Below are 21,251 nucleotides of genomic sequence, written 5' to 3'. Positions count from 1 at the left end.
GGATGACTGAACGGGTTAGGGCTCGGCATCAAATAATAATTGTACTTATGAAAGATTTGGGATTGCTTATTCCTTATGATGGATAAGTTTGGGCAACACTCGACTACGTGACCATAACTGTAACACCCCGAATTTTTAATTCGTATCTCGAGGAAAAAATAAATAGTGGAATTTTAAGAAAATCTTGAAAGTGGGATTTAGGGGTAAAATTTTAGGATGTTTCTGATCATTTTTAATGGAATCTGACCCCACCATTAGATTCAAAATGATCGAAAAACATAGTTTAGCCTGTAAGCACGCTTAAATGCGAGTCCGAATATAAAAATTGTAAAATCCTCGATTACCGGGTCGGACCAGGCTAAAACAGTAACTTTTTGTTAGAGCAATAATTTTTAAAATTTGATCATACCATTGGGTTCATAACGAAAAATTATTCAACATGGACTATTTATTTGTCAAATTTGGAGACCAGAAAGTCGAATTATCGCCAAAAACGAAAACGACATCAAGTTTAGGGGTCACGTCAGGCCAAAAATGTAAATTTTTGATGGAGACATAATTTGTAGAAATTGACTATACCATTAGATCCGGAACGAAAAATTAGGCGAAATAGAGTATTCGTTTGTCAGTTTTGGAGTCCGGATGGTAAAGTTATCATCGATCAAAATAATAACCAAAATACCGATTTCGTCCCGAGACCTTATATAAATAAGTTTTTATTTTTTTTATTTAACTATTCATCTTCCTCAACGCGTCAAACCAGCCACGTTTTTTAAAAAAAAAAATTTGTTTTTCTCTCGTTCTTCCAACGTCGATTCGTCGCAAACGGTCCACTTTCGACGATCGCCGCAGAAGAGAAAAAGTTTCGCAGCTTCGACATCTACCAAACCCACCCAAGATCCATTCATTTCATCTCCTTTTTCACCCGATATCGTCAAAAATCAGCCGTATTTTTATACGGAGATTTTCGTCACTTCGACCTCGGTTTTCATCGATTTCGGGGTCAAACCACCTTTCGCCGTAGAAGGGAGAAGAGACGAGCACGTCGAGATCTTCGAAACCACCAGGCCAGTTTCGAAAATCAACCGCTTCGAAGTTCGGTCCGTCTCGATTTCCGTGCCGATCGCCTCGATTTCCGCGCACAAGCTTTGATCCTTTCGCCTAGACATTGTAAGGAACTCTCAATTTCTATTAGTAATCATAGATTGTGAAAATTGCATTTAGGATTTTATTGGAAAAATTTGGATGTATTTCCGAAATATAGAATTCTTTGTTTATTTCAAAATTCACGCCAGAAATTGCATGTTTGATATGTTTAATTGTATTTTTAACAAATTATACGTGGGTAGAGTATTTTAACGGGTTATTGCCATAAATTGGGTCTTGTGCACTGTTCGGACCCCGTTTTGATATGAAATTTGTATTTTTTTAATATTATTGATAGAAATAAATTCTATAGTTGAAAAGTGTGATTTAATATTCAATGAACTCATATTGAGTTGATGAATATCAGAAAACGGATATTTTATGAAGAGATTGAAAACTGTAAAAGTCGAAAAAAGGGAAAAAGGGTATGAAACGGTAAAATGTCAGAGTCACACCTGAGGGGTGATGTCTGCAGTTTACGTTGTGTTGTATGCAGGTTGGTGAACGGATATCTAGGGATAATGTTACTGGTTGCATGTTTATTTACTTTCTGTTAGCGCGAGGCGCTCTGTTATGTTGTTTATTTTAGGCCGGGTGGCCACACTTGCATGGTAGGAAACTGGATATCTATTCTCAACCTTGTATTGTTAATTTCTCTTTTGTTTTCAAATGAAAATAATATATATATGTAGCTATTTTGTGAGCTGTTAAAGAGTTTGTGAATGCCTGAAGGGATAGTGCGTCATATCATCCGGAGTGGTGTACTATCCTGGGATGTACGGTAGGGACCACCAAGCTCATACATGGTATGGGACGCGTATGAGAGTGGAGTCACAACTGGAATCCGGGTTTATTCCTCTCTATCTTTACCAGTGAACTTGTAATGTAAAGGTGGTCGTATACGAATGGTTTGTATATTTGGGAATCGCATGTACGCCTGATAGGCATAGACGAAGATGATTGGTCAGTGATCACTAACAATCTATAGTAGTCGAACGTTCTGACACATCGAAAAGAGACCCATTGCTTACGGTCACGTCAAACGGCCAGCCTGAGCCGGATAAATGGTCAACCAAACGTGGTAAGGGCAGCGACCGGCCACAAAATCAGGAACTAAAAGCCAGAGAGAAATTGTAACATCATGTCCCGACTGGGAGCGATCCAGTCGTGAATCCCAACACTCTAATTCCAATACTCCACCATTGTGTATTATGTATTTGTTGCTTATTTTAATATATAAAATGAAATCCATGTTTAATGTTTCCATTTGATCAATTAGATTTGTATAAAATAAAAAAAATAAAAAAAAAGAGAATGTTATAATGAGTAATGATGATCGACATAATATGAGTTTTAAAATGTTTAGTTGCTCATCCCTGGCTATATGTACCAATTAATCGTAGTTTATTCTGTAAAATTTTATATTGTTAAAATAATTTAGTATGTTTATTCGTCATGTCAGGAGAGGTTATTGGCAGAAATTGTTTGTTTCCTTACTGGGTAACCATTGTTACTCACCCATTCCTTCTTATTTTTTTTAGCTTCAGAGCCTACAATTGGCGAGGCGGGCATAGAACCAGCAAGTGAGGACGATCTGGTGGGTCAGATAGACGACCAGAGTCCATTACCTGGTGAGTATTGGGGTTATTACCCCTAGTAGTGTCAGTTCCTCCAGATAGTTTTGTGGATCATATTTTGAGCGTTAGGAATTTTGTTAGAGTGAGGAATTCTTGTATAATGGTGTATATAAGCTTTTTCTTCCGCACTCTAATTTTTGTACGTTATTAGATGTATATAGGCTTCCGCTAGTACTATATATTATTTGTTTATATACAGGATTGTATGTCGTTTATCAGGTGCAGGTTAAACGCCTTGGAATGCTAACATAAACAGAGGAGACCATGCCAAAATTTCGAGGTGCCACCTAGTACCTCAAGTTTTGACATGGGGTTTTTTGTTAGCGTTCGGTGGGGCGTCACAGATGGTATCAGAGCATAGCATTAGATCCGTATGGGATACAGATCTACTATGTTTTGAAGAGTGGACTGATACCATAGATATTAGAATAATATTAAGAATTCAAAATTCGAGCTTATTAGTAGTTTCGTATTGGAATTACGAGCTCTTCCGTGTCTAGAACTCATAAAGCCTGGTATGATTAAGATAGGATTCTAGGTTCGTTCTTTTAGTAATGAAAAGTGGTGTTCATTACTACATCCTTTGTTAAAGTAGTACATGATGCTTTCATAATAACGACTTTAGTCATATGATGATAAATGCCTTCTTACTGATGAACAGAGACGAGATGAGCGAACGAGGCAGAGGTAGAGGCCGAGGGAGAAGCCGGAACGCCGTAGAGGCGGGACAGGCGCCGGATCAGACCTCCGATCCGATAGCGCAGATAATGTCGTTTATGGGGCAGATAGCTGAGTCCCAAAACAAGTTTAGAGAGGAGATGCTTGAATCACAGGCTAGATTAGCCGAGGAGGTGGCAGAGTTGAGGGAGCGTCAGGCTTCTTCACAGGGGACCGATCCCATTCCACCTCCGGATCCACCACAGAGACCACAGCCACAGGTTGTACCATCGAGAGTCACGAGGACTCCCCCACCCCAAACACAGATAGATCCGGGGATGTGGCTACAAAATTTCCAACGACTACGTCCACCCCGATTTGGAGGTTCTTCCGACCCGGCTGAGGTCGAGGAATGGGTTTTAAAAACCCGGGAGATTTTGAGTGTCATGCAGTGCCCGAGAGACCAGTGGGTAACGATGGCTACATTTCAGTTCGATGGGGATGCCAGCCATTGGTGGCGATCCGAGAGGAATGTTTTGGGAGAAGGACCTTTTGAGTGGGTCGACTTTGAAAGGATGTTCTTAGACAGATTCATATCCGAGACGGCTCGAGAGATCAAACATCAAGAATTTTCGGGATTGGTGCAAGGCAATCTGTCTGTTACAGATTACGAGCTGAAATTTACCAGATTGTCACGATATGCACCCGAGCTTATTCCGACTGATCTGCAGAAAGCCCGCAGATTTTTCAGAGGACTGCAACCCTACTTGAGGGCTAGGATGTCAGTGATTGAGACCACCAGCTATAGAGATACGGTGAGTCGAGCTCAGAGGGTTGAGCGAGAGGAGAGGGAGTTACAGACTTCGAGGGGGCAGACCAGTCGGCCCCAAGCTTCTTTTCCACCTAGATCTGACCCGGCCAAGAGGCCGATGTATTCGAGATCGAGTGCCTCTGGACCAGCATATCCACAGTACCGTACTCCTACTCCACCGAGTTATGGATCAGTTGGGGCTCCAGTGAGGCCAGTAGGGCCAAGGGGACCAATCGGACAGATTTCGAGACCACAGGCTCCAGCTTCCCGACCAACCGCTTCGCAGAGACCTATACAGACGGGACCACTGACATGTTTTTCTTGCGGCCAGACAGGACATATCAGAAGAGACTGCCCTCTATCACAGCCACAGGCAGGGGTGACTCCCAGACCCCAGGGCAGGGTTTATCATCTGACCCAGGAAGAGATACCCGTTTCGGATGAGGTGTTGGAAGGTACAATCTTAATTTCTAATATAAAGATTCGAGTCTTATTCGATACCGGTTCCTCTAGATCTTATATTTCCACTGAGATTGCACAGCTGCTAGATTTAAAAATTTCTGACACAGGCCGGGTTATGAAATTATCTACCCCATTGGGAGATCGACAGATAGCCCAGAAACTTTGTCGAAACTGTGTAATTAGGATAGATGACCAAGAAATGATTACCGACCTCATGACATTAGATTGTTGCGACTTTGATGTCATCTTGGGGATGGATTGGCTAGTACAGAACCATGCCCAGGTCGATTGTTTTGCCAGATCAGTAGTCTTTAGAAGACCAGGGTATCCGAAAATCAAGGTTCAAGGATCTAGGTATAGAAGAGATGCTCCTTTACACAGCCAATTGGGAACTTTGAGAACATCAGAGATAAAAACGTCAACGGATATGGTAGAGGTAGTCAGGGAGTTTGGGGATGTCTTTCCAGAAGAATTACCGGGTTTGCCGCCATGTCGAGAGATAGAATTCTCGATTGACTTGATGCCAGGCACAGGGCCTATTTCTATTTCTCCATATCGAATGGCCCCGGTAGAAACTCGAGAGTTGAAAGTGCAGATTGATGAACTTATGAGCTTGGGATTTATTCGACCGAGTTCCTCACCCTGGGGAGCACCGGTTTTGTTTGTCAAGAAGAAAGATGGGTCGCTTCGATTATGCATCGACTATCGGAAGCTAAATCAAGTGACCATTAAGAATAAATACCCTCTTCCCCGTATCGATGATCTGTTTGATCAACTACATGGTGCCCAGTACTTCTCTAAGATCGATTTGCGATCCGGGTACCACCAGTTAAGAATCCGGGAGGCGGACATTCCGAAGACTGCATTTCGGACCAGGCTAGGACACTTCGAGTATCTAGTGATGCCTTTCGGTCTAACGAATGCACCGGCAGCATTTATGAATCTCATGCACCGGGTATTTTGGGAACATCTAGATCGATTTGTTATTGTATTCATAGATGACATCTTGATCTATTCCAAGTCAAGGGAGGACCACGAAAGCCACCTCAGAATCACACTACAGTTGTTACGAGAGCATAGGCTATATGCCAAGCTTAGCAAGTGTGAATTCTGGCTTCAGAAGGTGAAGTTTTTAGGACACGTAGTGTCAAGTGAAGGGATAGCAGTAGACCCTTCCAAAGTTGAAGCTGTACTATCGTGGAAACAACCAAAGACAGTGACAGATATCAGAAGTTTCCTCGGAATGGCAGGATATTATAGAAGATTTATTAAGGGATTCTCCACTCTTGCAGCACCATTGACAAAACTAACTCAGAAAAATGTTCGGTTTGAGTGGGATGACAATTGCGAAGCTGCATTTCAGGAACTGAAGACAAGATTGACGATCGCTCCAATTTTAGTATCTCCGATTGCAGGTGAGGGTTTGACGATCTTTACTGATGCATCCGGGATTGGTTTGGGAGCTGTACTAATGCAATTTGGGAAGGTTGTAGCATACGCATCTAGAAAACTGAAAAATCATGAGAAAAACTATCCTATTCATGATCTTGAGTTGGCTGCGATAGTGTTCGCACTACGCATTTGGAGACATTATTTATATGGAGAGAAGTTTGAGGTATTCTCCGATCATAAGAGTCTCAAGTACATATTTTCACAGCGAGAATTAAATATGAGACAACGACGTTGGATGGAATACCTCAAGGATTATGACTTTACCCTTGAGTATCACCCAGGAAAAGCCAATGTAGTCGCTGACGCGTTAAGCCGAAACACTGTAGCTTATATGATGACAAAAGAATGGCAGTTGCTTGAACAAGCTACAGAAACCGTTTTTGAGACTCCAAGAGAAAGGTATAGACCGCACATATATCTGGGTACATTGAGGATTGAAAACGAGCTGATAGCACGAGTTAAAGGAGTCCAGAAAGTAGATGAAGATGTGGAAGGATATGAACTGAGAGCTAGGGACCTGACTGACCTAGATTGGTCGAAAGGATCAGATGAGGTTCTCAGATTTAGAGGTAGGATGTGGATACCTCAGGACTCACAGTTGAGATCCGATATACTGGGTGAGGCACATCGTTCTCGATATTCTATTCACCCAGGAGGTACGAAGATGTATAGAGATCTGCGAAGAAATTTTTGGTTTCCGGGTATGAAGAAGGTAATCGCAGAATATGTAAGTAGATGTTTGACATGTCAACAGGTCAAGGCCGAACATCAAAATCCCGCAGGCTTACTCCAACCATTACCCATAGTAGAATGGAAATGGGAACATGTGACTATGGATTTTGTAGTAGGGCTGCCGAGAGCCACTGATGGGTCAGACGCCATATGGGTGATTGTTGACCGACTCACGAAATCGGCACACTTCATTCCGATTCGAGTCTCGTTTGGCATCGATAGACTGAGCTAGATATACATAGCTGAGATAGTTCGACTGCATGGAGTGCCAGTTTCTATTGTGTCAGACAGGGATCCTAGATTTACTTCTCGATTCTGGGAGAGTCTACACAAAGCCATGGGTACTCAGTTGAACTTCAGTACGACTTTTCATCCACAGTCTGATGGACAGTCTGAGCGAGTTATTCAGATTTTAGAAGACATGCTGCGGGCATGTGTTTTAGATTTTGGAGGAGGTTGGAAACGTCATTTACCTTTGGTAGAATTCTCCTACAATAATAGTTTTCAAGCCAGTATCGGCATGGCACCATTTGAAGCTTTATACGGTAGGCCGTGTCGATCACCAATATGTTGGGCAGAGACAGGAGATGCCACAGTGTTGGGACCCGAGATTGTTGAGGAAACTACTGAGATAGTACGCAGCATACGAGACAGATTAAAAACCGCTCAGAGTAGACAGAAAAGCTATGCAGACAAGCGGCGCAGATCTTTGGAATTTCAAGTTGGGGATAAAGTATTTTTGAAAGTATCGCCCAGAAGAGGAATCTCCAGATTTGGTATAAAGGGTAAATTAAAGCCGCGTTTTGTGGGACCATTTGAAATAGTTGAACGGATAGGACCAGTGGCTTATAGATTGATTCTACCTCCGCAACTTGAGCAGGTTCACAACGTGTTCCATGTGTCCATGCTGAAGAAATATTTGCCAGATCCTTCGCATGTAGTTGATTTACGAGAGTTAGAGGTAGACGAAGATGTGTCTTACGAGGAAGGTGCGATACAGATACTTGACAGGAGAGTAAAACAACTCAGATCTAAGTCTATCCCTCTAGTCAAGGTATTATGGAGACACCACAACGTTGAAGAAGCCACTTGGGAGAAAGAGTCAGAAATGAAAGCTAAATATCCAGAATTATTTCAAAACTAAGGTACGATTTCAATTTCGAAGACGAAATTTTTATTAAGGGGGGGAGAATGTAACACCCCGAATTTTTAATTCGTATCTCGAGGAAAAAATAAATAGTGGAATTTTAAGAAAATCTTGAAAGTGGGATTTAGGGGTAAAATTTTAGGATGTTTCTGATCATTTTTAATGGAATCTGACCCCACCATTAGATTCAAAATGATCGAAAAACATAGTTTAGCCTGTAAGCACGCTTAAATGCGAGTCCGAATATAAATATTGTAAAATCCTCGATTACCGGGTCGGACCAGGCTAAAACAGTAACTTTTTGTTAGAGCAATAATTTTTAAAATTTGATCATACCATTGGGTTCATAACGAAAAATTATTCAACATGGACTATTTATTTGTCAAATTTGGAGACCAGAAAGTCGAATTATCGCCAAAAACGAAAACGACATCAAGTTTAGGGGTCACGTCAGGCCAAAAATGTAAATTTTTGATGGAGACATAATTTGTAGAAATTGACTATACCATTAGATCCGGAACGAAAAATTAGGCGAAATAGAGTATTCGTTTGTCAGTTTTGGAGTCCGGATGGTAAAGTTATCATCGATCAAAATAATAACCAAAATACCGATTTCGTCCCGAGACCTTATATAAATAAGTTTTTATTTTTTTTATTTAACTATTCATCTTCCTCAACGCGTCAAACCAGCCACGTTTTTTAAAAAAAAAAATTTGTTTTTCTCTCGTTCTTCCAACGTCGATTCGTCGCAAACGGTCCACTTTCGACGATCGCCGCAGAAGAGAAAAAGTTTCGCAGCTTCGACATCTACCAAACCCACCCAAGATCCATTCATTTCATCTCCTTTTTCACCCGATATCGTCAAAAATCAGCCGTATTTTTATACGGAGATTTTCGTCACTTCGACCTCGGTTTTCATCGATTTCGGGGTCAAACCACCTTTCGCCGTAGAAGGGAGAAGAGACGAGCACGTCGAGATCTTCGAAACCACCAGGCCAGTTTCGAAAATCAACCGCTTCGAAGTTCGGTCCGTCTCGATTTCCGTGCCGATCGCCTCGATTTCCGCGCACAAGCTTTGATCCTTTCGCCTAGACATTGTAAGGAACTCTCAATTTCTATTAGTAATCATAGATTGTGAAAATTGCATTTAGGATTTTATTGGAAAAATTTGGATGTATTTCCGAAATATAGAATTCTTTGTTTATTTCAAAATTCACGCCAGAAATTGCATGTTTGATATGTTTAATTGTATTTTTAACAAATTATACGTGGGTAGAGTATTTTAACGGGTTATTGCCATAAATTGGGTCTTGTGCACTGTTCGGACCCCGTTTTGATATGAAATTTGTATTTTTTTAATATTATTGATAGAAATAAATTCTATAGTTGAAAAGTGTGATTTAATATTCAATGAACTCATATTGAGTTGATGAATATCAGAAAACGGATATTTTATGAAGAGATTGAAAACTGTAAAAGTCGAAAAAAGGGAAAAAGGGTATGAAACGGTAAAATGTCAGAGTCACACCTGAGGGGTGATGTCTGCAGTTTACGTTGTGTTGTATGCAGGTTGGTGAACGGATATCTAGGGATAATGTTACTGGTTGCATGTTTATTTACTTTCTGTTAGCGCGAGGCGCTCTGTTATGTTGTTTATTTTAGGCCGGGTGGCCACACTTGCATGGTAGGAAACTGGATATCTATTCTCAACCTTGTATTGTTAATTTCTCTTTTGTTTTCAAATGAAAATAATATATATATGTAGCTATTTTGTGAGCTGTTAAAGAGTTTGTGAATGCCTGAAGGGATAGTGCGTCATATCATCCGGAGTGGTGTACTATCCTGGGATGTACGGTAGGGACCACCAAGCTCATACGTGGTATGGGACGCGTATGAGAGTGGAGTCACAACTGGAATCCGGGTTTATTCCTCTCTATCTTTACCAGTGAACTTGTAATGTAAAGGTGGTCGTATACGAATGGTTTGTATATTTGGGAATCGCATGTACGCCTGATAGGCATAGACGAAGATGATTGGTCAGTGATCACTAACAATCTATAGTAGTCGAACGTTCTGACACATCGAAAAGAGACCCATTGCTTACGGTCACGTCAAACGGCCAGCCTGAGCCGGATAAATGGTCAACCAAACGTGGTAAGGGCAGCGACCGGCCACAAAATCAGGAACTAAAAGCCAGAGAGAAATTGTAACATCATGTCCCGACTGGGAGCGATCCAGTCGTGAATCCCAACACTCTAATTCCAATACTCCACCATTGTGTATTATGTATTTGTTGCTTATTTTAATATATAAAATGAAATCCATGTTTAATGTTTCCATTTGATCAATTAGATTTGTATAAAAAAAAAAAAAAAAAAAGAGAATGTTATAGTGAGTAATGATGATCGACATAATATGAGTTTTAAAATGTTTAGTTGCTCATCCCTGGCTATATGTACCAATTAATCGTAGTTTATTCTGTAAAATTTTATATTGTTAAAATAATTTAGTATGTTTATTCGTCATGTCAGGAGAGGTTATTGGCAGAAATTGTTTGTTTCCTTACTGGGTAACCATTGTTACTCACCCATTCCTTCTTATTTTTTTTAGCTTCAGAGCCTACAGTTGGCGAGGCGGGCATAGAACCAGCAAGTGAGGACGATCTGGTGGGTCAGATAGACGACCAGAGTCCATTACCTGGTGAGTATTGGGGTTATTACCCCTAGTAGTGTCAGTTCCTCCAGATAGTTTTGTGGATCATATTTTGAGCGTTAGGAATTTTGTTAGAGTGAGGAATTCTTGTATAATGGTGTATATAAGCTTCTTCTTCCGCACTCTAATTTTTGTACGTTATTAGATGTATATAGGCTTCCGCTAGTACTATATATTATTTGTTTATATACAGGATTGTATGTCGTTTATCAGGTGCAGGTTAAACGCCTTGGAATGCTAACATAAACAGAGGAGACCATGCCAAAATTTCGAGGTGCCACCTAGTACCTCAAGTTTTGACATGGGGTTTTTTGTTAGCGTTCGGTGGGGCGTCACAATAACTATCGCACAAGACACATAAGGATCATGTTCATCTACTCCTATGACATACTCGGACTTATGGAGTGGGTTGTGAATTGGTGGCTTTTGAAAAGAATTAATTCTATCATGTAGACTATTTACTTCATTCAATATGTTCGATATGATATACTCATAACCATTCTCCATCGAAAGATAAAGGGATTGAACTACTACACTCCTTAAATGTCTATTAAGCGCTCAAAACACACAATCGATCAAAAAAGAAAAAAGTAAATACTAAACCTAGATAGGTTGCCTAACTCTAGATAGCTCCTAATTGGGTAGAAATTACATAACTATCCTTTCAAATCAATTCTGTGAAATCAAGTTTGGATCATTTAGACCTCCAGATCGAAGCTGACATGTAATGCATAAGTAAGGGCACTCTTAAGTCGCCTTCTTTTTAAATAAACTGAGTCTATCCCTTCTAAGGGCAAGATCTTACTAGATACCAAAAGTGATCAAGAAGCGCAATTGGCAGAACTTGAAGTAGATTTTTTCTATTAAGTTCATAGGCCTTATAGTCAAGTTTAATTGATTTTAATTAATTTGATTGGATGACTAGTGAAATTAATTGTCCTAATTAGAGTAAGGAATTGGTAATCACTTCCAAACCTTATCTTATTGAGTCATCCCTAAGAGAGGATGCTCTTTACTACATAATTAACTAATCCAAGTGTATACAAAGTTGAAAATAACAAAAAAATACAAGGAGTAACCCATTAGCAAGGAGAGGCATGGGTACTTTAAAATTATCTACTAGGTCAGATAGGGTGAAGATGAGTTGAGTCAACTTAGGCCACCAACTCCAGATTTAGTATGCGAATCTAAGGAGTCGTGATGATATCGTCTAACCATCGTCCTTCCCTAACCTTGAGGAAAAACGTATCCCAAGCCTCGATTTCACAAAGGAATCTTAACAAGATTCGATCCCGCAATAGGGGCATCGAGCTGCCTTTGGGAAATTATTTAGTTGGATGTGCAAGATTAATGGGTGCTACAAAGATATGCAGACAAACCAGTATTTGTTAATTGAGTAATAGAGGCAGATTTTGAACTATATTGAGAAGAATAGAACACACACAATAGCTCAAGTGTCGTCGAGTTCTGATTTTGATTATGACTCAATTTTTAGGTTTTTAAGATTTAGTAGTTAGTATTTATCATTTTCCTTGTACTTATTTTAAAACTTATTGGATATTGTGATTGTTATGAGTACTGATTCTCTCTTAAATAGTTGTTACAAATTTTGATACGTAACGACATTCCGATTTCAGGTATGATTCAACATTTTAACCATTTCCCATTCATGCACATAATTTTAAATATTGAGGACATAATTTGTTTGGGTTTGGGATATGGTTGATTCTAGGTCCATTTTTGGATAATATTATTTTCAAGATCTTGGTACCTATATTTAAACATATAGCTTTAAGTTCAAAATTAGTCTTATGTTTGAAAACTCTAATCTTGAGTCCTTTTAAATATTCCTCTTTAACAAAATTTAGAATAAAGTTATTTTAAAAAAGTTCATTTCATATCTGACTAAGATACTTGGAGTTTAAGCTAAATTGAGTAGGTATTGACCCTCTTATCTGTCTAGGGTGTTAGGAAAAATCAAGTCTAGTGATTAGACTAAGTACCTTTAAAAGGGCTACTTACTTCAAAATTCAAAACAATAAATATGTGTAAATGACAACAAAATGAAGCAAGAAATGGAAAAAAATATAGTGAAAATACTCTAAAGAAACTAAGGTTAAAAAATAGAAAAAGTTAAAAAGAGCCTAGAAAGATCACAAAAATATTTAAATTTTAATGGGGTGAAAGTCATCAATGGTAAAAATGAAAGTAAGCTGGAAAATCACAGATTAAGCTCTTTAGAGGTATTAAAGTTAACATCCACATGTCTCATTAACTTAGGCAGAATGCTTAATTTGGAGTTAAACTAGGGGTAACCTGTGGCGCCCCACCAAACGCTAACACAAATCCCAAGGCCCAATCCCGAGGTACTAGGTGGCACCTCGAAATTTCGGCATGGTCTCCTCTATTTATGTTAACGTTTCACGGAACTCAAACCTGATAAACCAATTTATAATACAACCTGTATATAAAGCTGTAAATACAGGAAAATAACAGCGGAAGACTAATTACATCTAACATGTAAGTAGATCAGAGTGCGGAAGATTTAATCATATACAGGCTTACCAAAACACTCTCACTCTAACAGATGCCTAAACTCTCAAATCCAAAAACTACATACATCCTGGATGAAACTGACAATACTAAGGGATGTGGCCCTAGTGCTCACCAGGCGATAAAATCTGATCGTCGATCTGATCGACCAGATACTCCTCAATTACTGCCTCTACGCCTGCCTCGACAGCTGCAAGTGCTGAAACTAAAAAAAATAGGAAGGAAAGGGTGAGTAACGAAAGTTACCCAGCAAGTCCACAGCCAATTCCTACTAATAACCCTTCCTAAGCATGATCGAATAAAGCATACTGAATATTTTTAATACATGCAAGGTTTTACAAGATAAAATACGATCAACTGGTACATATAGCCAGGGATGAGCAACTAAACAGTTTAAAGATTACACATTGCATCAATCATCCATACTCATTATACATTTTCCATTCTATGCAAATACCGTTGACAACATTAAAGCGATAGACATGCTTTCCAGTTTATAATTCGAAATATAACAACAGATACATAATACGAGTGGTGGAGTATTGGAATTAAAGAGTTGGGATTCACGACTGGATCGCTCCCAGTCGGGACATGATATTCCTCAATAACATCGTAGTTCCTGATTTTGTGGCTGGTCGTGTCTACCACGCTTGTGGAACCATTTATCCGGCTCAGGCTGGCCGTTTGACGTGACCGTAAGCAATGGGTCTCTTTTCGATGTGTCAGAACGTTCGACTACTACTAGATTGTTAGCGATCACTGACTAATCATCTTCGTCTATGCCTATCAGGCGTGCATGTAATTCCCAAATGACACTCCACTCGTATACGACCATCTTTACAAAACACGTTCACTGGTAAAGATAAGAAAGGAATGGACCCGGATTCCAGTTGTGACTCCACTCTCATACGCGTCCCATACCACGTATGAGTTTGGTGGTCCCTACCGTACATCCCAGGATAGTGTACCCCTCCGGATGATGTGACACACTATCCCTTCAGGCATTCACAAACCCTTTAACAGTTCACAAAATAGCTACGTATATATATGATTTTTCATTTAAAACAAAAGAGAAATTAACAGAACAGGGTTGAGAACGGATATCCAGTTCCTACCATGCAACCGTGGCCACCCGGCCTAAAATAAATAACAGTACTCAGCGCAAGTGCTAACATAATCGGAAATAAACATGCAACCCTTTCATTAATAACCTGGATATCCTCTCACCAACCTACACACAACATACAATGTAAAATGCAGACATCACCTCTCGGGTGTGATTCTGACATTTTACCGTTCATTCCCTTTTCCCATTCTCTCAACATTCTCATTTTTCATCCTTTCAAATCAACCATTCATTTTCAATCTTTCAAAGTCATTCTTTTGGTCTTTCCATTGAAAACCATCGAAGTTTATAAAAAAATAAGGTCCCAGCGATGCTCGGGACCAAAGCTGTTAAAAATAGTGAAAGCTGGTGAAAATTTGGCTAAGTGTCAGAAACTCAAATTTTCAAAGTTCTCGAAATTAAAAACGGGTTTTTCGAAATGAAAGTCTTGATCATGAGATTCGACACCATATAGTTTTTGTAATCTAATTCAAAGGAACGCGAAAGTTATTTCATTTTGAAAACTTGCCGAAAACGTCGAAAAATACGTTTTGTTCTTGAAACCAAAATTCGGATTTTGATCCTTTGAGATTTGGATCTTGAAACCATTTCCATTGTTCCAAAATGGGGGGTAAAACCTTAATTTCATTAAAGAACTTAAAGTAAATGGAAAGTAAAAATTAAAGAGGACAAATGGAAAGTAAAAATTAAAGAGGACATTTACTTAAATGTTTTTAATGAAATAAAGGGTGGAAAATAGTGTATAAGGTGTGAGGAAGTCAAGCCAAGAGTCAGAACACTGTTCTGAAGAGAACTGTGTCTGTCGGTGGCTGTCGGCGGCAGGAACAAGATTCTATCGGTGGAACCAACAGATTGGTCTTCGGCAGATGTCGGTGGGACCGACGGTCCTGCCGACAGTGTAAAATTTCATCGCGTTATTTGGTTTCGTCGGTGGCAGAAACCTCATTCTGTCGGTGGGACCGACAGAATGCCTTCGGTAGGTGCCGGTGGCACCGACCCTACCCGCCTACAGCCTGAACCTCACTCGCGATTTTTGGGTTTTTCGATCCCTTTTTCGATTTCCTTTTTCATTCTTCGAACCATTCTACCCACCCACGATTTTGTTATCAAGATTCGATCAAACATAAGCAAAACACCTACTTCTACCATGAATTTGAAATCGAACAACAACTTTCTACGATTTAAATGCAAACAATAAGTTTTGTTTTAAAACCCTAAATGCACATTTCGGAAATCTAAAGCTACCAATAAGAATTGGAAGTCCCTTACTTGGTTGTGGACGCCAAGGGTACAAGCTAGCACTACAACTCAAGGTTGGATGGCTCAAGAGTCGAGGTTGGGCTGACTTGGATGCCAAATGAGCAAGGGTTCGCAAGGTATCCGACAATGACGATCTCCTTCGCTTCTATAATGAAGTATAGACCTAGCTCCTAACTTGATGAAGCCCTCGGACGGAAGATGTGGAGGTTTACTCGAGCTACCGGGCTGGTTTTGATGGAGGATGGAGAAAACGAACAAGAATGAACAACCAAAGGTGGTGAAGTTGTAGCCCTCGACGTGGCCGACAACTTTGCCTTCTTCGTCGAGGTTCAACTCGGCTTCGTTCGCTCACAAACTTGACGGAAATGGGTCGAAACCCTTGGGTTGAGAAGTGGCTGCCGTTTGGTTTCCTTGGAGAAGAAGAGAAATGAAATGAAATAAAAGAAATAAGATTTCTTTTATAATAAAGCTGATGGCATACTTGTAATTTTCCCATCATTTCTAACTTCGTTCGTAACTTAACCATTCGGACTCGGAAATTGACAAGTGAATATACCATTTCGAATAATTTTTCGCTACGGACCTAATGGTATCATCAAATCTTTCCGATTCTCGCTCTAACGAAATTCCACTATTTTGGGTCCCACTTAATGCGAAATTCGAGGATTTTATAACTTTTCTACCCGAATTCGAATTCGGACTTGCTTACAGGCTAATGTATATATTTCGATCCTTTTGAATCTAATGGCGAAGTTGATTTTCCTAGAAATTAATCATAACAAGATCCGAGTATTTTACTCTAAGTCTCTCCTTCGATATTTTCTTCCAAATCTCACCATTTACTTTCCTCGAGATATGAGTTGAAAATCCGGGGTGTTACATTCTCCCCCCCTTAATAAAAATTTCGTCCTCGAAATTTGAATCATATCTTATCGAACTTTTTCGCCACCCTACTAACACAATATGTATAACCAACCACACTTGTATGCGATTATCATTCATTCATGTTTTCAAACCCATTTCTTTTATAACTCCTAACCACATGTCACATAGTTTTCATCAACCCAATACATGCATCCAGTAATCACTCCAAATCATTCTCATGCCCCAACTAATTTATCATTTGTATAATCATCGAATACAATGAACTCACATCATATCAATTCCCCACCAATTTCTATCAAAAATTCCTTTATACCTCCTCTATCATTTATCATTGTTTTCCTTGCCAACTATATCGCCTAGGATGCGTACTTGCACCTACAATGAAAATCACTCTTTAATATGTTGTTTTACTACAAACACCACTATACTAACACTACTTCGCAAATCACATCAAATCTTTATTCCCAATACACCAACATTTCTACATTCGAATCCATATTCCAAGTTTTGCTTATCGTGATATTTCCTCAAGGCCTTTGTCATAATCTTCGTGATTTAAAACCTTAATCATGAGGGTAACTCTTACATCAAACAAATTGTTTCACAATTAAATCACGCGTGAAGGGTATGTAAAACACTTCTTCGGCATAGCACGTAGAACACGCAGTGAACCTACTTAAGATCTATTCGACTACTTCAAACGGTACCATAAGCCGCAAGTCACATGCCTTCTTTTCCTACTCCCAAAATCACAGTATTGGCCGGTTACTGTTTAAATATCATTGTAATATCAATTAATTCTTATTCATGTAACTATATATTTTTCCTAAATCATACATATTTCTACTTATCGCCCAATACTGATAGTACCATGATTAGCCTTTACAAATCCCACAACTATCTCTTGTGAATTTCAATTCATAAGCAGTATCGTTGTCTTAACTTCTTCATCTATTTTCTCACAATTCTCTTAAGTCACCATTAATGCAACCTTATCACAACATTATTCTTCCTCGTATATTATATTGATCCACCTTGTTTTCAAAACTACCTTTTCTACCTAAGTCTTCCCTACCGTCATTCCAATTCGTTTTAGCAATACTATTCACTTATACAATCGTCAAATTCAACATGCTCCCCCATTCATAAATTTATTTCTTATTTCTCCTAATGAAACGTATCTTTCACACATCAAGTTTTACTTCAAAATACTCGTTCATTCTTGTCATCCACAAAAATTTCAATTTTCAATTGCATACCTAATAAAAAAAAAATTTTCTTTTGTAGGTTCCTACTTAATCTTCAAAGAACCTCATTTTTCCTCCCCAAGGTATCACTCTAACCTCACTTTCTAACAGTTACTTTTAGCCTTAACTCACCCATACTCAACACCATATTATTATCACGTCTTGAATATACTTATACCACAATACACATCTCTACTCATAATACCCTTCCTACCTTACCTAACTGTGCCTATCTCCTCAACATTCTTTGTCCCATAGTTTTTCACAACTTTTCTGATAGTGTTGTAACTAGTTTTATTACTCGATCCGTCTCAATAAATTTCTAGCTCCAATAAATGGGAAAAATCTTAGCAACAATATATGATCTAAAGGAATCAATATTAAATAGAACTCCAATTTCTAACATCATAATTAAAAATCATACCTTCTAAAACATTGTCAGAAACAGTTAGTTCCTCTTGGGTCACACTACCTGCCTGCGGCTGTGATAGATGACACTCTCTCCTAATATGTCCCACTTGACCACACCCATAACATGTTAATGACTTTGTCTTTATAGATTTCTGTGGAGTGGGCAGTCGGTAAACTGGAGTCTGAATCCTCTGGGTCTGTCTCGTTGGTACTCTTGGCCCTATTGGCCTCGTTGGAATTCCAACAACTCTATGACTTGGTGATGAGGGAACCCCACAACTCGGTGGTTGAGTAGCTCTATTCTGTGGGTAAACTGATCCCGGGGAGATTGGCCTCGAATACATCGGCCTCTTGGCCGGGTCTGATCTGGAAAGATGAGAGGTCGGGGGTTGACTGGTCTGTCCTTGGGATATTTTTAATTCCATCCCCCCTCGTTTTCGACCGCTAGTTCGATTCGCTTGTGATGCTATAAGCATGCCATCGACCTTGTTAGAATCCAGTGACCTTATTGTTCCTTGAATTGGCCCATCTAACATCTTTCTGAGCCACGCATCTTTAATCGGTTGTCGTCGACCCGAACATTGCACCCCTTTGTGTCCCAACTTACCGCATTCATAACATGCCACTACTTTTTCTCTCGATCGATTTAGTATTATATGTTGTTTCTTATAAAACTCTTCCATCTCTTGCACGGGTATTTCTATAGTCTCGCTACTTATGTATGGTAGTTTTTCCCGTGACCCTACTAGTTTCGTAATTGTCTGTCTCTTGTTGGATCCTAAGTGCCCTTCTTCAAATAGGCTTGGAGGCGATGATTGTATTATCCTTATTTCTTCTCGTAATCCTTCCTGTGCTGGGATATCTACTCTATGGTTCTTTTGGGATTCATCCTTAAAATAGTGGTCGAGCTTTTCTTCTATTCTTTCTAGTCTTTTCGTTAATTGACCCACCATGATCATTTGAGCCTCAAACATCTCCAATTGTCTCTTTTCCATGCGTGCTTGACTTTGGGATAATTCCAAGACTGCTTCTATTAACTGTTCTATCTTGGTGAGTTTACTCGACCCAGGTAGGTCTTCCCCACCACTTTGACTCTGCGTCGTGGGTCCAGTTGTAACTCTACTTCCTTGCATCTTTCCTAACCTGCGAGTTCAGTAATCTACTATTTATCAGAAGCAAGGTACTCCTTAGATCCATGTCAACATCATTCTTACGAAAGCATTAACCATGATTATAATACGTAATCTAGTAATGAACACCATTTTCATTACTGTAGAATGAACCTAGAATCTTATCTTAGACTTACTAAGCTCTACGGACTTCTAGACACGGGAGAGCTCGTAATCCCAATACGGAACCACTGATAAGCTCGGACATCGGATTCCTAGTAACACTCTAGGATTATCTTTAATGCCTGTGGTATCAGTCTATTCTCCAAAATATAACAGATCTGTATCCCATACGGATCTAATATTGTGCTCTGATACCATCTGTGGCGCCCCACCAAACGCTAACACAAATCCCAAGGCCCAATCCCGAGGTACTAGGTGGCACCTCGAAATTTCGGCATGGTCTCCTCTATTTATGTTAACGTTTCACGGAACTCAAACCTGATAAACCAATTTATAATACAACCTGTATATAAAGCTGTAAATACAGGAAAATAACAGCGGAAGACTAATTACATCTAACATGTAAGTAGATCAGAGTGCGGAAGATTTAATCATATACAGGCTTACCAAAACACTCTCACTCTAACAGATGCCTAAACTCTCAAATCCAAAAACTACATACATCCTGGATGAAACTGACAATACTAAGGGATGTGGCCCTAGTGCTCACCAGGCGATAAAATCTGATCGTCGATCTGATCGACCAGATACTCCTCAATTACTGCCTCTACGCCTGCCTCGACAGCTGCAAGTGCTGAAACTAAAAAAAATAGGAAGGAAAGGGTGAGTAACGAAAGTTACCCAGCAAGTCCACAGCCAATTCCTACTAATAACCCTTCCTAAGCATGATCGAATAAAGCATACTGAATATTTTTAATACATGCAAGGTTTTACAAGATAAAATACGATCAACTGGTACATATAGCCAGGGATGAGCAACTAAACAGTTTAAAGATTACACATTGCATCAATCATCCATACTCATTATACATTTTCCATTCTATGCAAATACCGTTGACAACATTAAAACGATAGACATGCTTTCCAGTTTATAATTCGAAATATAACAACAGATACATAATACAAGTGGTGGAGTATTGAAATTAAAGAGTTGGGATTCACGACTGGATCGCTCCCAATCGGGACATGATATTCCTCAATAACATCGTAGTTCCTGATTTTGTGGCTGGTCGTGTCTACCACGCTTGTGGAACCATTTATCCGGCTCAGGCTGGCCGTTTGACGTGACCGTAAGCAATGGGTCTCTTTTCGATGTGTCAGAACGTTCGACTACTACTAGATTGTTAGCGATCACTGACTAATCATCTTCGTCTATGCCTATCAGGCGTGCATGTGATTCCCAAATGACACTCCACTCGTATACGACCACCTTTACAAAACACGTTCACTGGTAAAGATAAGAAAGGAATGGACCCGGATTCCAGTTGTGACTCCACTCTCATACGCGTCCCATACCACGTATGAGTTTGGTGGTCCCTACCGTACATCCCAGGATAGTGTACCCCTCCGGATGATGTGACACACTATCCCTTCAGGCATTCACAAACCCTTTAACAGTTCACAAAATAGCTACGTACATATATGATTTTTCATTTAAAACAAAAGAGAAATTAACAGAACAGGGTTGAGAACGGATATCCAGTTCCTACCATGCAACCGTGGCCACCCGGCCTAAAATAAATAACAGTACTCAGCGCAAGCGCTAACATAATCGGAAATAAACATGCAACCCTTTCATTAATAACCTGGATATCCTTTCACCAACCTACATACAACATACAATGTAAAATGCAGACATCACCCCTCGGGCGTGATTCTGA

The 21,251-nt window shown here is 39.6% G+C and overlaps 1 protein-coding gene across 2 annotated transcripts; it reads left to right on the top strand.

The window, feature by feature from the left end:
- The first annotated feature begins 183 nt into the window (after nucleotides 1–183).
- LOC147400420 (uncharacterized) lies at nucleotides 184–11,079 on the top strand. Of its 2 annotated transcripts, XM_086446098.1 has the most exons (4): nucleotides 184–1,170; nucleotides 2,688–2,777; nucleotides 3,445–4,706; nucleotides 10,655–11,079. In XM_086446098.1, exons 3-4 carry the CDS (start codon nucleotides 3,452–3,454, stop codon nucleotides 10,768–10,770), a joined length of 1,371 nt encoding a protein of 456 aa, XP_086302224.1. In that variant the 5' UTR covers nucleotides 184–1,170; nucleotides 2,688–2,777; nucleotides 3,445–3,451; the 3' UTR covers nucleotides 10,771–11,079. The 2 variants fall into 2 exon arrangements, 1 of the variants encoding a protein (XP_086302224.1); XR_015179328.1 differs by lacking the exon at nucleotides 3,445–4,706 and having other exon boundaries at nucleotides 10,655–10,777.
- The last annotated feature ends 10,172 nt before the right edge of the window (nucleotides 11,080–21,251 follow it).

This window comes from Akebia trifoliata, chromosome 6, assembly GCF_017979445.1.
Source record: "Akebia trifoliata isolate Shusen 1 chromosome 6, ASM1797944v1, whole genome shotgun sequence".
Lineage (NCBI taxonomy): Eukaryota > Viridiplantae > Streptophyta > Magnoliopsida > Ranunculales > Lardizabalaceae > Akebia > Akebia trifoliata.
The sequence above is the reverse complement of the archived record's forward strand: the minus strand, read 5'-3'. Positions and strand labels throughout refer to the sequence as shown.

Bases quoted from the DNA above. Each gene is read 5' to 3' on its own strand.
- LOC147400420 (XM_086446098.1), top strand. From the start codon at position 3,452: ATGAGCGAACGAGGCAGAGGTAGAGGCCGAGGGAGAAGCCGGAACGCC. The intron at 4,707-10,654 runs GTACAATCTTAA...TATTTTTTTTAG, and splicing joins TTCGGATGAGGTGTTGGAAG to CTTCAGAGCCTACAGTTGGC.